This window comes from Botrytis fragariae (assembly GCF_013461495.1).
Source record: "Botrytis fragariae strain BVB16 chromosome Unknown tig00000000, whole genome shotgun sequence".
In the NCBI taxonomy this organism is placed as follows: domain Eukaryota; kingdom Fungi; phylum Ascomycota; class Leotiomycetes; order Helotiales; family Sclerotiniaceae; genus Botrytis; species Botrytis fragariae.
Window position 1 is genome coordinate 906592 of NW_023500986.1, and position 16500 is coordinate 923091.

Genomic DNA, 16500 nt, shown 5'->3' on the forward strand with positions numbered 1-16500 from the left:
AAACTTCATTTCATCACATCACATCCCAACTCATCCAAGACTTATTTTATCTATCAATGCTCACTCACTCACTCACTCACTCACTCACTCACTCACTCACCTACTAGGTACCTACCTACCTACCCAACTACCCAATTATACATCTGCGACTCCCTACGAGTAGAGGCTAGAATTTTTAATAGAATGAACAAACGAACGAACAAACAAACAAACAGAAAAAAGAAAGAAAGAAAGAAAGAAAGAAAGAAAGAAACCAACTAACTAACTAACTAATTAGCTATCTACCAGTCTACCAATCTATCTAACTACGCTATTCGCCTAAAGATCTAACCAACTACCTAACCAACAGACTTTATATACCTACCTGGGTATTATTAGTATGTGATGATTATAATACATTTCTTACAGTATCACCCTTGGAGTAGCTTCTAATAACGCACAGTATCCACACAATATCCACACAATTATAATCACAATTACAATCACAACGTAAACTCCGTCATTATCAAACATTTCTTTACAAATTGTACAATAAGTGCCTGCTTTTTATATCTCATGCTACCATCAGAATTCATGCAATGCAGTCCCAAAAAGTACACCCATCCCCATCCCCAACCTATCCGCACCTATTGTTACATTACACAAAGATCATAGTCAGTATGTAGATAAAGTGATATTGTCTCTTTCATCTACACATCATTGATCTCCGAAACCCGTCCCAATTTTCCTATCAACCACCAATCCTAAATCATTTTGCTTTTCTTTTATGTAATCAAGCATACAAGAAGAAATTTGAAAGATATGAAAAGGGATTTTCTTATCCCATGATCATGCCCTTCATGCCGGCCATATCACCCTCCTTTGCGGCGATTTCAAAGTATCCGTAGATAATACTATAAAAGTGTTAGTCATTTGTTTTCGAAGATGTTAGAATGAATGTACTTACGTGACAGCCAACAAAATACCAGTGCCAGAGCCGAGAGCTCCCATCAAATCACTACCAACAGAGAGGGCACCAATACAAGCACCACCAAATGCGGCAGCAGTTGGAATAATGCGCTTCAACTCCTTGTACATGCTTTGTTCTCTGTGACCAGCCATGACAAGTCCTTGATCCTTGAGTTGCTTAGCAACGTCTCTTGGGCCGGAACCGGAAACCTCAATCCAAGTCTTGGAGAAGATGGCACATGCGACAAGCATGTAAACAATGTAGACGGCAGTGTGGATTGGGTCGAGAAGAGCATCGGTGAAGTTCAAAGGTGGGGACATGTAGTATGCGATACCGGATGTAGCGAAAAGTTGTGCTGAACCCTCCTTTGCCTCCCAAACACCGAAAAGTTGGACAAGCAAGTTCTCGGAAAAGCGGGAGTACAACATTTGGGAGATAAGGAAGACGTTGGAAGAGAGGGCGGATTGAAGCATAATTGGCATGTTGGAGGTGTAGAAAAGACGGACTGGGTAAGAACCACGAGCACCACGTTGGCGGGAAGATTTGACTGGGATCTCAACGCGGAAACCTTGGAGGTAGATAACGGTTGCGAAAACGACGATTGTAGCCAAAAGGTTCATGATGTTGGGGAGTTGTTGCCTATAGAAAGCCTCTTGGAGAGCACGTTGCTTGTTTGGCCATGTCAAAAGCAAGTGGAAGAGTGCGATAACGGCACCTTCGAATTCTGGGCCACGACCGGTGTTGATGGTAGTGGGAGAAAATGCTTTCCAGATGATAGACTCGCAGATGTTGGTAGCGATGAAGAGAGAGATACCACTTCCAAGACCGTATCCCTTCTGGAGGAGCTCATCAAGGAGAATGACAATCAAACCAGCAACAACCAATTGAAGGATGAGAAGGCAGACGACACCAGCACCGAGATCAGATGGTTGACCGTACAATCCAGTGAAGACATAAACAGTAGCTTGACCCATTGACAAGATAATAGCGAAGAGCTTTTGCGCGGTTTGATATAACTCGCGATCAGCCTTCAAGTCAAGATCAACATCAATCAAATGGGTACCAGCAAGAAGTTGGAAAACCATTCCGGAGGAGATAATTGGTGTAATACCCAATTCCATCAAGGTACCTCTGTTACTTGCCAACATCATTCTCAACCAGTATAAAGGATCGGAGGTATCTGAGGACACAATACCATACAATGGCATTTGGCTCATAACCAAGAATATCAATAATGTCAAACCCGTCCACATCAACTTTTGGTTGAATGGGACCTTTGTCTCGGGTTGCTGAACCTCAGGGAGGAACGGCGAGAAGGGTTTGATGAGATCGAGGAATCGAACTATAGAGATTCATTGTCAGTATTTTGCAATTGATTGTGGGAAGAAATTTGAAGTTTTAGGAGCTCATCTACACTATGACGATGAGCTGTGTAGGAATAAAAGATATAACTTACGGCCACTCATCTTGGCGGTTTAATATCTGAAAACCTCACAGAAGTGGAAAAAGAGGAAGAAGAAAAAGAGTTAAAGAATGGCACGTTGGCACTGTGCTCTGCTATTTGAATAAATGTCGCAGATTGTGAAGTGTTGACAGGAATAATCCGAACAGATCTCAAAGCTTGGGGTTAATTCAAGGTGGTGGCACTAGTAAATTTTGGGACTGGTGCCTTAATGTAAAGATGTGGCCTTTGGGTGCATGGGGATGAGTCAGCAAATGGTAGAGCTTCACTAGTGCCCGTCTGTACCCCTTTTATGCAAGTTGTTGAGAACAGATGAAAACATGAGACGTGTTAGAATTTCTTATGATTTATTCACACTGTTGTATTTTGTATGAATCATTAATAATGCCATAGATCTATTCAAGACACATCTCCAGCTTCAAAATTCGGAATAAAGTATTCTATAATTGGCGGCCTTAAGCAAGCCATTGAGTTCTCATCGACAATGGTAGTAGCAACTAACTGTCTTCACAAATACAATAGAATACTCTCTTCCGATACCCAAACTGTGAGTAATCTGAGTTCTGATCAAGAATTCACAGAAGTTTCATGGCTTATAGGCAACTCAGGTAAGATTGACTGTTTATGTATAGAATGCTACCAATGCATTGGCCATTCAATTATGTACAAAGTGAATCGCAATGCTTTTATTGTCCATAAATTCATCTAAACGTGATCTGGTATAATCATGACCATAATCTGTAACGAAGAAGTACCAGTGCCACCCATCAAAATCAAGATCGAATCCCTCCCATGTCTACATTTTAACCCCAAACCATCTAGCATCTTGCAGTACTGCTCCCACCAGCTCTAACCTCCTGTCCTCTACTCCCAAAAGCGTCAACGTTGCCTTCCCTTCTTTGCCCCTCTACCAAGCTATTCTCGCCAACCAACCCTCTGGCCACTTCCTCACACAAAACTTTCTCACCTCATCCGTAAAAAGTATCCACATACCGAAAGCCAACGGCAAGAAGAAATACTCCACTGGAATTGGGCTACTGTTGATTGCAGACGCCAATCCTGGTATGTAGAGGAATATGAATATAACGACGAGGGCGAAAAGTATTGCCGGGAATAGCCAGAGATTTTGTGTTGCTTTATTGAATGCAGGTGGTTGTTGGAAAATTGAGAGGCGACGGGTACGAGTTGCCTGGGTTTTTGGTTAGTCAGGAATTGAGAAAATAAAGCAAGAAGAGCTGGGAAGAAAACGTATAAAGTGAAGGAAAGTGACTTACCATCAAATTAAACCACTGCATGATAACCAAATTGACAAAATAAATACTACTAGCCACAGCCAACACTTGCTGAACATATGCATCACTCAAATGAGGCGGATACTTTCCATAGCCCAACCACAATATCGAAAATGTGACTCCTCTCCGTTGACAATACCAATAAGCCATCGCAAACGACGCAATAGCCTCTTGCACACCCAGAAAGATGTAAGCATGAAACAACAATTTCCAATCAACCAGCTTATCTTTCTTAACATCTCTTGGTTTCCTCAAAAGTACATCGGCTTCCGGTTGTTCATAAGCAAGAACTGTGGCACCGGCACAATCTGTGAGACAACAAATCATAATCATGAGGAAAGAGCTCAGGATTTGAGGAAGACCTAGAATGACGTTGGTAATGATGGGGAGGAATTCGCAAAAGGTTCCTGCGGGAAGGAGGTAAATAATAGTTTTCTTGAGGTTGTCAAAGACTACACGTCCATATTTGACGGCTTCGACAACGGCACCGAAGGAATCGAGAAGGACCATATCGGCAGCCTCAATGGCAATATCTGAGCCACTTCCGAGAGCGATACCAATGTCGGCGGCCTTAAGAGATGGGGCATCGTTGACTCCGTCGCCCGTCATACCTACGATATTTTCACGTTTTTGAAATTCTGTATTCGTGTTAGTAATATGCAAAACAGTGCATGAGGCAAATTTGAAAACATACCTTTAACGATGCGTAGCTTTTGCTCAGGAGTAGTACGTGCGAAAACAATCTCTTCATATTGACAAAGTTGATCCCATTGATTATCGTTCAAACTCATCAAATCCGGACCGCTCAGAGCTATCGACCTCGCATCTCCGTGCTTAGAGTCCACGTCTTTCTCAGATATGACACCACTTGAAATACTTTTTGGGGTCTCTATACCATTTCTGCTGAGTTTAGAAACATCGTGAATCATCTCAGAAGGGGTAGTAATAATCCCACATTCAATAGCAATAGCTTGAGCTGTGAGTTTGAAATCACCAGTGACCATGAAAATTCGGATACCAGCTCTCCTTAGAACCTTGACTACCTCCAGAATTTCATCTCGGGGAGGGTCAACGATGCCAACAAGTCCCACTAAAGTCAAATCGCTGCCAGCCTGTCGCATGATCTCGGCCTCGAAAGTGTTGTTTTCAGGCCTATGTTGTTTTTGGTGGCCTGGGAGCACTTTTCTTGCAAGTAGAATTACCCTCTTTCCTTGAGTTGACCATCTATTTTTTATCTCTTCGACAGACGTCTTCATCTCCGAATTTAACGGGTACACATGCCCATCTTCACCAACGTATTTAGTGCAACGCTCCACTAGAATATCTGGGGCTCCTTTGATGGTCATCAGAAGATCCTCATTTCTCCATTCGGCTAGCTCCTCAGGTGATACTGCAAGTTTCAAGCCTTCGGGGTCAGACAGCCTTAGAGTTCTAATCATGAATTTGTTCTTGCTGTTGAATGCTAGTTCGAAAGTCTTCCTCCATAACGTATGCAACTGTCGAACCTCTCCAAATGTTTCTGATAGCCGGAGAACTGCTTGATCTGTCGCATCTCCCGCGATTTTCCTTTCCGCGAGAGGCAAATTGAGCGTAGCAGCATCGAACTCGCCAGCATTGCATAAACATGCCAGGGATCGCAATTGAGCTACGGAGTTGATAGTCTTGCCATTGAGATTTTGGAATTCAACAGCTTGCTCAGGTGTCATTGTTTTTTCTGCGATTGAACACTCGGTTGCAAACATCTTGTTCTGAGGAGAAAATTAGCTGGAAGACCCCTAAGAATATCAAGGACGAGTGCCACTAATATTACCTTTGTTAATGTTCCGGTCTTATCCGAGCAAATGACTGATACAGCTCCCAATGTTTCGACAGTCTTTAGGGATTTGCATAAGACTTGATTGCTCTTCATGATATTCGCCGTGATGGTCAGGGAAGCGGTTAGTGCGATGGGTAAACCCTCAGGAATAAATGCCACTGCCACTGTTACAATGTCTGCAGTAAAAATCTCTTAGCCAAAGACCCTTTCGAGTTTCCAGTGATGGATCAGATAAGTGAGAGAAAGAAAAGCTACGTACCAATAATCAATCCGGCAGTGGAAATCCAGTCAGGGTGAGAATGCTTTAACCACGCAGACCAACAGACAATGACAACTATATTGAAAAATATCATGATGGAACAAATGATTATGATAAACCTCAATATCTCCTTTTGCAGTGTCGTCATGCCTGTCTTCGGCGTATTGGTCAATTTAGCAATCTTGCCGAAGACAGTCTTATCTCCTGTGCTCACAGTGACTCCTATCGCGCTCCCGGAGATGCAATGAGTTCCCTGCATACCAATGTTATGCGTTTCCAGATAATTGAGATCTGTATTTTCGACTGAACCGGCAATAGGTTGTGATTCGCCAGTCAAGATGGAGCGATCAAATTTAGCATCGGATGATATTTCAACGAACCGAACATCTGCAGGTAGCTTGTTACCGGCCTTTATGTAAAGTATATCACCGGGAACTAGATCAACTGCAGCAAGTTCTTCGCGATTGCCATTGCGAAGGACAAAGCAGTCGTCGGGAAGCATACCGGAGATAGATGCCATCGTCCGAGACGACGACCAATCCTGCCATGCATTGAATAGGGCTTGGATGACGAAGACAGCATAGAGGACAATTGCAAGAGCAAGATTAGCCTGTGCCGGATTTGGTTTTCCTAGTGGTTCATAGGTGATGGTGACCAAAATACCACCAATCAGCAACACGGATCCGAATCCACCGAATAGATATCCGAAGACTAAAGGATAAAAGGATTAGAGAAGGTTCCAAGCAAATGAGAGCATAGATGAGTCGCTAATAGATATGAGATTAAACCTACCCCTCGAGAATAAGTTTGAAGGTGGCTTCGAAGGCATGTTCTTTCCAAACTCTTTTGTCTTGACCTCAACCTGTTCTTTTAACAGACCTTGAGCGAGTGATGTTTCTAACCGATTTACAACATCGTCTGTCGACAAAGTATGCCACTCCAAATCACCAAGCTCAGCTGCAGCGCCCTTCTTTGCACGATCTGCATCGATTCGCTGTTTTTCTTTAGTTTCTTCAATGGCAAAAGATACCGTGCGGTAAGTAATTGGCAGAGCAGTTGCTGGATCGATGGAAACTCTGCGGCGCCTTGAGCTTGTGGTTGATAGCTGCGAGTTATTTGTGGCTGTCCGGGTCATTCTAGGGAGCGTGTTTATTTGTCTGCCCGCCTCTTCATCTTGTGCGCCGAATCTGATTCGGACTTCGGGTCTAGGTTGGACGTGAAAGATTTCATCGTCGCGATCCTCGAGTGAGGTAGGCGCAGATTTTTCGTCCATGTTATTGATCGTCAGAGTATCGTAGTGGTGGTCTTAGAGGAGTAGCTGACCAAAGGTTTCGCAGATGTGTTGTTGTTAAAGAAATGTCTTGCTGATACGAAGCTGCCACTTGAGTATGAAAGTACAGCTGTAAACCAGAAGAGCTCTTGGAGTCGTACCACTTGTTGGCCGCTCAATGCTAGAAAGAAGTGAATATGGAGAGAAGGGTGGAAGAATTTGATGCTACCAGAAACAGAAATGGTTTGGGAATATCAAGCAACCCAACGACTTCGAATGATTTCAATTTTTGAGGGAGGCCAACAACAACTTAAGTAGATCAAAAGAGCAAGTACTAAAAGACTTAGGAGATATAGCAACAAACAAGCTCGAGAAGGTATGGCAAGCAGATGGGGCAGTGCCAAATTATTTTTTGTTTCCAAGAGACTAGTCAATGGATACAGACCTACCTTGTCCCAATTTTAGATATAGAAAAAGTGAACTGTCCTACCAGAAGTCGTGGCGTAAGTGTGGGAGCATGTACAAATTTTCTGATTGTGATATATATCCCGCGGAACAATTTCGCATCTTATGAGAATGATATAGATAGGTGGGTAGTAGCACAAGCTGTTTCCGTCATACAGCTACCTACATATAATACAAATTCACTTGCATTCCAGAAGCCAAAGCCAAATCTGGTCTAGATCTGTAACTTCAAGGCGCATCTGGAAGCCCGTCAATATTGACATCAACGTAATAAAATTGAAACCACCCATGCAAGTGGTAGTTGACATCTTCATTTTAGACGTTGTATCAAATCGCTCATATAAAAGTTGAATTCATTCGTTGCTGAATTGTTAAAAATGTGGCCTTTGTGGTGAAAATTCGATCCAAGTCCGCTGGTCAACGTTAGGTTAGCTGCGAAAATGATATCTGGGAAATAAATCCCTCATGGAACGAACAGGGCCTCCTTGCTCGATTGATTGTTTGTTAAAAAGATGCCACGAGAAATTCGATTGGTTGCTTTTATTGTATAATATAAAGGATACTGCTAATAGTAATGTCGTATGACACACCGAGATTTGTATTTCAAGTTCTTAAAATATATATCAAGTTGTGTAGTAACCATTGAAGATATATCTAAAAACAGTCTGTTAAGAAAGACGTTTGCGGGGCGCTTTCCCTTGTCATTCGCGTTCAAATCAAGCTTTGTGAGAGAGCACGTTTTAAGCTCGAGTAAATTGCTGGGGTTCTGGGTTGGCACGGTCGGTGGGTAAAATCCATGTGGCTGTAATAACTTGTAGATACCATATCAAGGGCAAAGCAGGTTGAAATATCGAATCCCGTGTACTAGGTTCTTGGTACGCAAGTAGTCCTCGTTTTTTTGCAGTGCACTGTCTTCTCACATCCAAGAAGAGGCAAATTTCCTCATACTAGCGAAGCCTCCTTGAATTGACAAATTGAATAGTCAAACTTTCGTTATCAGATTATCAGACAGATTGGCTTTAATAAATAAGACACGGGACGTAAAAGTCGAAAATATTTAGCTGAGAGAACACTAGAGAGTCAGAACAAGCGAGACAAATTTCCACGGCTGGGTGCTCCTTTTCTTTTTTTAAAAAAGGGGGGAAAAGATTGTGTTGGCCCGTATTCATTACTCTCCATCTTATCAATTTTTGGGAACTCAAGCGTTTTCGACGGACCCATTGAAGTTAAAGGTATGGCCCAGAGCAAGTTGTTGAAATCATCTGGTGTGAGTTCGTTGTCGCGTGTACACACAAAGCGGTCTACAAAGTGTTACCACTCCAGGTATAGCCAGCGTGGAAAATTCTACGTTTGTAGTAATTCCTAATCTCCGTTTTGATGTACAACATCAACTGCCACCAGGCGTCTTACTAACAGCCTCGCGTAAGATGTCAAGTTACTCTTGGTTTCATTCTTGTCGCTTTTTCGTAAGGCTGGATCTTGGCTATAATGTTGATGATGGTCATGTCACCAAAGAATTGTCACGAGCTTTGAAAGCTAGCAAATTTTTTCTGTTGGTCTGGCGTGGGGGTTGAAGATCTGCATCATTTATGTCTGTGGGCACAGCATTGGTGCCTCTCAAGTAGCAAATGATGATGTGCCACCACCCCTTTCGCTATCGTGACGGGACCTACCAGTTACCCCATTTTTCTGCAACTTCTTTACCATTCGTCGATGAGCGCGGGTTGTAGAATGCACTTGCCATTGACCTTCTGTCATAACGACGATGTGACATATTTCACATTTCTGTGGCACCCAACGGGCTTTGCTCTGAGAGTGCTGCAAGGGCTTTTCAGGATTTAAGAATTCTCCAGCTAGAGTTGACATTTCACTTGGTGATGGCAGCTTGCTCCCAAGAAGAAATTCTTGGGTAACACCAATGGCAGGATCTGACACATTCTCCAACCATGATGATACATCTGTCCCATCGAGGAGATACAATCTATCGAGGGCGTTCATTTGAACAAGACTTGGTATCAATTTTAGACTGATCCATCGAATTTGTCTCTTCGCATATTGTCGGGTGGCTGCCTTCATTTTTTCTAGCGAATCATCGCGGAGGGCATCTAGCTTTTTTGGATCTCTGTCCTCCTGCTCAAGAGCGCGTAGGTACAGCTCAAATTCCTTCCAGCCGATAGAAGCCCATATCCCACGAGAAAGATCAAGATCAGCACCACCACGAATGTATTCTTGGCGAATTGTCTCCATAGACTTGACTTCATCCAACAGGCCAACATCAATCATCTTTTCGACTCGTTTGTCAAGCCTCGATTTGAGAGTATCTGATTTCGCATGAACCCAAAATAGCAATGGTGAACCTATGCTGAATGCGTCTGCTTGATCCGAGTTACCGTCCGAGGTTGCCTGGGCCATGGCTTTGGTCTCTCTCTGCTCCTTATAGATATCGGAGGCTTTCTTTCCACTTGTTAAGAATATTTGCAGCGATGTTTGAATCTTGCGCCGGTCATTAGGATGCCACTGTGCAGCCATAATAGGATCAACTTCCCTCAATCGATCCAGTATTTGTTCTGTGGGTGCATCGAGTATTGGGAATCGTTTGGATATTTCTTCTATGGAGAGTTGTTCATTATCCTGCCCTTCCCCAGAACCTTTCCCGGAGGAAACGAGCTCATGCTCAAATAGAAGAGACTGTGTATAGTAATGCGTTCCGCCTACTACAATGGGTATCCGCCTCCTGGATCGAATTTCTTGGATTATCAGGCTTGCTCGATCCTTGAATGTCCCTACTGTCCATGTTTCCGCACTCAGGGGAATAAATCCTAGCAAGTGGTGTGGGATACCATTTTGTTCTTCGGCAGTGACCTTGTTTGTAATTATAGGTAAACCTTCATACATTTGCACAGCATCGGCATTTATTATTTCGCCATTAAATTGTTTTGCGAGGTCGATAGCCAACTGTAGAATGATTAATTAGCTTTCGTTCTCAATGACAGAGTTCCAAACCTACTTGTGATTTTCCAGTACCAGTAGCACCGAGAACAAATATCAAAGGATTCTTAGGAACTGCACGAGCCATTGTCAATAGCTTCCTACATTTGTTGTGTATTTGACGTAACATTAGGAGGAACTTATTTGAGCGACGGCACTGGATAGAGCCAAAATAATTTGGTGCTCTTGTTAGTGGGGTTAGCCTTGTCAGCCTAGCCTGCAAGGCTACACCCACATTTGAAAATAATTGCCTGCCAAGAACCTTTTTCAGGAGGTATCAGAACCAAGATGCTCATCTGAAGCTGGTATATGCATAGTTGACAGAGAAACGAAAATTGTAAGGGGATGGTGAGATAATTGAATTTGAATTAATTTGATTAACTGTCAAAAGGCCCTCTTATGCCGTACCTGTAAATGCTCATTATGCAGTCCTGAACACCTTGCTAAGAATATCTAACAGCTGAAAATCCCTTACGATACAATATCCTCAAGAATGTTTTCTAATTCCTCCTTCCTGAAAGGTACAAATAGCACTTCTGTCCCCAAAGCATCTTTTCTACTCTCTATCATTTGGTGATCATGAAATCTAAGCAAGTATTAGCTATCATCAGATATCGATACGACGAATATAAACTTACTCTTTCAGCAACGTTCTGAAATTCATTTCATTACTGCAAATGAATTCTTCAACAGCTTTCTGGTATAACACCCTGTATTCCACACCAGGCTCACTCTTCCTACTAGCAACTCCATGTACGCCATCTTCATCATCATTATGCTCGCCTACGAGGTTTTCATCCATAGTTGCAAGTTGTTCCCCTACCAAGACTCTGAAAAGATTCTTTGCATTTTCAGGCAAACTCTTGAGCACAAAGCTTACACCTCCTTTACCCCCTACTTTGCGTCCGCTCCTCCCCAGAAGTTCATGTACTTCATCTACAACGTCAACTTCTACTGTGTAAGGTAGAAAAGTTGTACAATCGTGAAAGAGGAAGTTGAAAGCTGAGCGAAGCGAACTATCCCAAAGCAAATGGAAGGAAGGGTGATCTACAGACACAACTAGATGTACCTGCGGGTGAGAACTCAAGCGTGAAAGTATCGTTTGGGATGCAGGGCGACGAAGAGCAGATCCATCGAGAGAATGGATTATTAGAGTCACATGTTGAGTTTTGTCTTCATCAAGTATATTTGTGAGGTTTTCAAGCATTTCTGCGGGTTGTGAACCTATTCTCGTGCCATGACCAGAGATAGAACATGCTGTTGTATTCAAAAGCTCTCGAATTGTGAGGTTTTGTACATAACCATTCACCACGACTATTCTCTGCCGAGCATGATCAGTCATAGTGTTGTAGACATGTTCAGCAAATTTGAGAAGCAGAGACCTTTTTGAACCCCAACCATAAACACAGATGTTGAAGTCCTGGCCGAGCTCAAATTGCCATTGGTTGAAAGATTTGGCATGTACATCTTGTAGAAAGTTCATATCATCTTCGTGCTGGTCTTTATAGTTCCGAGCAAGACTAAAATATTCTTCGTGATCCAGTAACACCAAAGAAGATAGATTGGAATTCGCAGTTTTGGATCTCCCGGGCCTATTTTGAGAGAAGTATAGTTCGTGAGGTGTAAGATCCTGAGGTGGTGTCAATGATCTATGCCGAGCCTTTGGTCCCTTTAATTGGCCCCGTCCACGCTTAGAGGGAGTAGATGGTTCGCGTAGATCTTCAGATACTTGAATTGTATCGTCGTTGCCCATCCCAATTTCGCCATCTTCGTCTGAATCGTATATCTGGTTTGCAATATCCTCTTCCTCGTCATCATTATCGCTATTGAGGCCTAATACGGTACGTTCAATAAGGGTTCTAGTACTCTTCCTTCTGGCCGATCGATCAATGTTGCGTCGAAGGCGTGGAGTTTCATCTGTCCCAGTTATACCTTTGACTTTGATAGGCGTTGCGAATAATTTATCGCCATGCCGTAAAGACTTGGGAGTAGATTGATTCTGAGCTTTAATCGGGCTTAAGGTAGGACGACTGGGTGACCCATCAGCCCTCGACTGCGATTCTGGTAGCGTAGCATTATTGTTGTTTAGATTTATTTCTCTGTCTTCCTCCGAATCTTCTGAGCCGATAATGTTCTCTTTTTCCCCTGTAGGAGATTGACTTCGTCTACTTGCAATATTGTTGTTTGAAGAAATAACGTCCTCGGATTGGTGATGTACTTCTGCCGATATTCGATTACTTGATCGAGTTCGTTTAACATGAAGGTCGTTGTTGCCTCTTGTTCTTTCCTTCTCGTCTTGTTGTTTTCTTTTCATCGCGAGCTTGAAGGTATTATGTCTTTCCGGACAAGCATTTGAATGGAGACAATTTATATGTTAATTAAGGAACTTATTACCTTGAAATAGCCTTGATCATCAATTGCCCAATTAGATGTTAAGGACATCAGTGAATTCCATGTCAGGGCAAGGCTTAAACGCGGGGAATCGCGGTTGCGGTTGTGGTTGCCTGGCACATTCGCGTCCGATCTAATCCTTGTAAGTAAACAAAAAGGGTTCAGGCACTAATTGTACTTTCCAAAGGAAGTTTATGGATGTACTGTATTTTATAATAGTCTTGATAACCACCTTCTCGAATTGTTAATTGGTGGAAAATCTATGGGCATTGATTTTTCATAAACTTCTTGCAATTTGCTACCTTGATTATGCTCAACTGGTGGTTAGGACGGCCAGATGGTGCCGAGCGCGTTGCAGGTATAAACTTACCACAACTTACCTAAGTATATAGAAGATGTAAAATGCTTACACTATATAGGAGCAGACCCTGAGATAGATACGCCGGAGACTCCAGCCCCGGTCTTTGCTGCTCGCGCACTCAAAAGTGCCTTCTTTGGTACACCTGGTCTTCCTCAAGACGATACGCTATATGGACTTGAAAAGGAGGGCGATCCAATGTCAGGCAGAGATAATCGGCTGCCATATTATCTATCGGCTTCCCCAACGAAACCACCAGGAATATTGATGACCCCTGGAACTGCGGCGACTCGAAGAAAGACTGTGTCTTTCGGATCAGATGTTGATGATAACGAAGGAAAGGACAGGCCACAGAAAATTGTTGGCAGGGCACCAACACCAGGGAAAGCTCTCACTTCATGGATCGCTCAACCGGAAGAACTATCACAGCCAAGCAGAAAGACCTCGCTTTTGAAGACTTTAGAGGACTCTCGTGGATCGGACAGTGCTTTCAAAAAGCGCAATCAATCTTCTACCACCTCTTCGACATTACCAAATTCGGCTTTGACCGAGGCGAAGGATGTAAAGACACGAAATGACACGAAGGAACCAAAAAATTCACGATCAAATGATGTACAGCTAGCGAAAGAATCAATGTCTGGAATCGACAGTGATGCAGATATTACGATTGACATCAACGATCCTCGGTCCCAATCTGGCAAATTCTGGAAATCTGAATTCCAAAAGTACCACGATGAGGCACAGACTCAGATGAAGAAGCTAGTAGGGTACAAGCAGCTCGCAAAGTCCTATGCGAAGAAAAAAGATGCAGAAGCTCTCGATCTCGCAGAAAAACTGAAGGAAGAGCAAGCCAAAGTTGCCTCAATGGAAAACAACATTACTGAGTTAATGTCGCAGATTGCAGCAGATGGGAAAGTTAAAGGGGACACTTCACCGGCACTCATGAGGGAGCTTGCTCGTCAGACTGCCTTGGCTTTTCAATATCGTGTCCAAGTAGAAGAATTTCGCAAAGCTATGGAAGGGGATGGAAGTCTTGCGGCAGCTGTCCCAAAGACTGAATTGAGGAATGCGAAGAACGATCCCAGAGACACGGCCTCTATCCAAAATGAATTAGAGCAAGCCTTACAAGCTTTAGCCACCGCCGACAGAACTGTTTCTAAGCTTCAAGGGGAAAACAATAAGCTTTCACAAGATTTGCTACATTCTGATCTGCGGTTCGAGAAGCATACAGAAAGCTGGGAGAAGCGTTTAAAGCTCGTAGAAGGACAACGCCAGAAGAAAGAGGATCGCTTAAAGGCTCTTCAAAAAGATTACGATCACATGAAGCAAACGGCAAAGAGTTCAAGACGCGACGCAGAGCAGCTCTTGAGAAAGCGCCATGATCAAGTAGTGGAACTTAAGAAAGAAATCGCATCATTGAAGGGCGAACAATCGGCTACAACAGATTTGGAACAGGCTCTCCACATCAAGTCCATCGAATACGATACAATGGTCGATGCATACGAGAAGGAGATAGCCAAATTGAGAGAGCTTGTTCGTGGTTCTACTTATGACGAAGTAACAGGATCGGGCTATGATTTGTTCCGAACCAGAAGCCATCCAACTGAGAAGTCGCATGCTTTTACAAGTAACATTCCAGTCTTGAGTCATTCCATTGCACGGCCATCCAAAACAGTTGCCTCCTCTAAACCTACACATTTTGAAGCACCCACTGATATCACACAACGATCGTCACATGCAGCCCTATCTGAGATTACTAATCTTGCATCTACGGAACAATATGCTTTTCAGAAATCGAAGAAGGTTGATTATACTCCTCTCGCCAATCGATATGCGGATCTCTCCCTCGATTCACCAAATTTGGACTTGCAAGCCGAAGACCCATCCTTGCCTCTTCTTCGTACACGAACCAGTCGTGAGAGGCGTCTAGACAGCCCCAGACCAAAGATATATAACATTCCCTCAAGTCCTCCCAAAGCTACAGTATCTCGATCCAGAGCCGTTGACCAGTTGAAGTCAAACAATGAGCGGGGGGTACCCCTTCCGACCACTATTGCATCGAGCCGAAGATCCAGTCCATCAAAGTGTGCCTTGCCTCCAGATAGAGTTGCAGCCGCCAAAGCAAGGCTAGCCCAAAAGAATGCTGAGAAAAGAAGAGCTCAAGCATTAGGGACAAACAGCATTCGATAATTCTGGTCCGTTTTGGGCGTTGTTCAAATTACAAATTTTAGAAGTGGGAATACTGATTCTACTTGAATTCATGTAGAGAATGATTCTTGGCGTTTATTAATGGCAATACCAACGGGACGGCGTTATATTGTGTTGGCAAAATTTGTACCTTGATACCTCGAAGATAAATATATTTTCACTTTGCGCCTCAATCCGTCGGACTGTTATCATGAAAAGATTTTTAAAAAGATGTGAAAGTTTGTAATCCACATCTCTAGACTCAACTGGAATCTGGTATATTTGTGCCCAAGCTGGTAGTAGTTCAACATTTGCACAATGTTCAGGAAATCAAGTAGTGATGTTGTTATTGGGTACAGAATCGGACCATAGTATAAAAGGGGTATATTCGCTTACAATAACTACACTTCAACATGATCCCGACCGCTGCACGTTAAGAGCATATGTAATTGTGAAATTCTTGAAGTGAAATTAATGATAAATAACCCTAAACTTTTGGTTGGAGTTGCCTTTCAATCGGCACATATGACATCGTACCCACAATTCGGCAGATATTGAAGGTTTCGATCGTATTCCACTTATTATTGTTAGCGCCACTTAGGTCCTTGTGATTACTAGATATTGATTGCTTATCGTAGAATCTACTCCGTGCCCCTCGCCTCTCGGTGGCTCCGTTCATGACACGGAATAAAAATGGGAACTGCCAACATAGATACTTGAAACCTCTCGTTGGTACGTACTTGTTTGTGTTAGTAAGTTCACCATAGGTAGGACACATATCGTACTGCTGAACGAATCCGAAAACCATTAGTTGGGGTTGAATGATACGGCATCATCATATCCCGACAGCCCGGCAGACAAGTGGCTAGCTACTGTTGGTGATTGTATACTCCGTACGAATTATGCCATGCGCAGTACTGAAATCATCAAAATCATGCGACCCGAGTTTTAACTATTTTTGGAGATAAGCGCAAGATGCTCACTTGACGAGTCGTCTTTATCCTGACACTTTTTGGAATCCACAATAATCCAAAGCTTAAACCCATTTTGGGATATTCACTGA

The 16500-nt window shown here is 43.1% G+C and overlaps 3 protein-coding genes across 3 annotated transcripts; 1 reads left to right on the forward strand and 2 right to left on the reverse strand.

The window, feature by feature from the left end:
* Nucleotides 1-817: 817 nt before the first annotated feature.
* On the reverse strand, nucleotides 818-7051 carry Bfra_006490 (putative h k atpase alpha protein; the record flags this gene model as incomplete). The annotated part of the gene is made up of 8 exons (XM_037336862.1): nucleotides 818-893; nucleotides 947-2291; nucleotides 3405-3600; nucleotides 3686-4341; nucleotides 4398-5451; nucleotides 5514-5695; nucleotides 5779-6489; nucleotides 6571-7051. The coding sequence occupies 8 exons, from the start codon at nucleotides 7049-7051 to the stop codon at nucleotides 818-820; spliced, it is 4701 nt and encodes a 1566-aa protein (XP_037198228.1).
* A 2079-nt stretch (nucleotides 7052-9130) lies between these two features.
* On the reverse strand, nucleotides 9131-12815 carry Bfra_006491 (putative origin recognition complex subunit 2 protein; the record flags this gene model as incomplete). Its single annotated transcript, XM_037336863.1, has 4 exons — nucleotides 9131-10468; nucleotides 10521-10602; nucleotides 10977-11087; nucleotides 11140-12815. The coding sequence occupies 4 exons, from the start codon at nucleotides 12813-12815 to the stop codon at nucleotides 9131-9133; spliced, it is 3207 nt and encodes a 1068-aa protein (XP_037198229.1).
* A 386-nt stretch (nucleotides 12816-13201) lies between these two features.
* Bfra_006492 (putative urease accessory protein) lies at nucleotides 13202-15440 on the forward strand (the record flags this gene model as incomplete). The annotated part of the gene is made up of 2 exons (XM_037336864.1): nucleotides 13202-13250; nucleotides 13312-15440. The coding sequence occupies 2 exons, from the start codon at nucleotides 13202-13204 to the stop codon at nucleotides 15438-15440; spliced, it is 2178 nt and encodes a 725-aa protein (XP_037198230.1).
* Between the last annotated feature and the right edge of the window lie 1060 nt (nucleotides 15441-16500).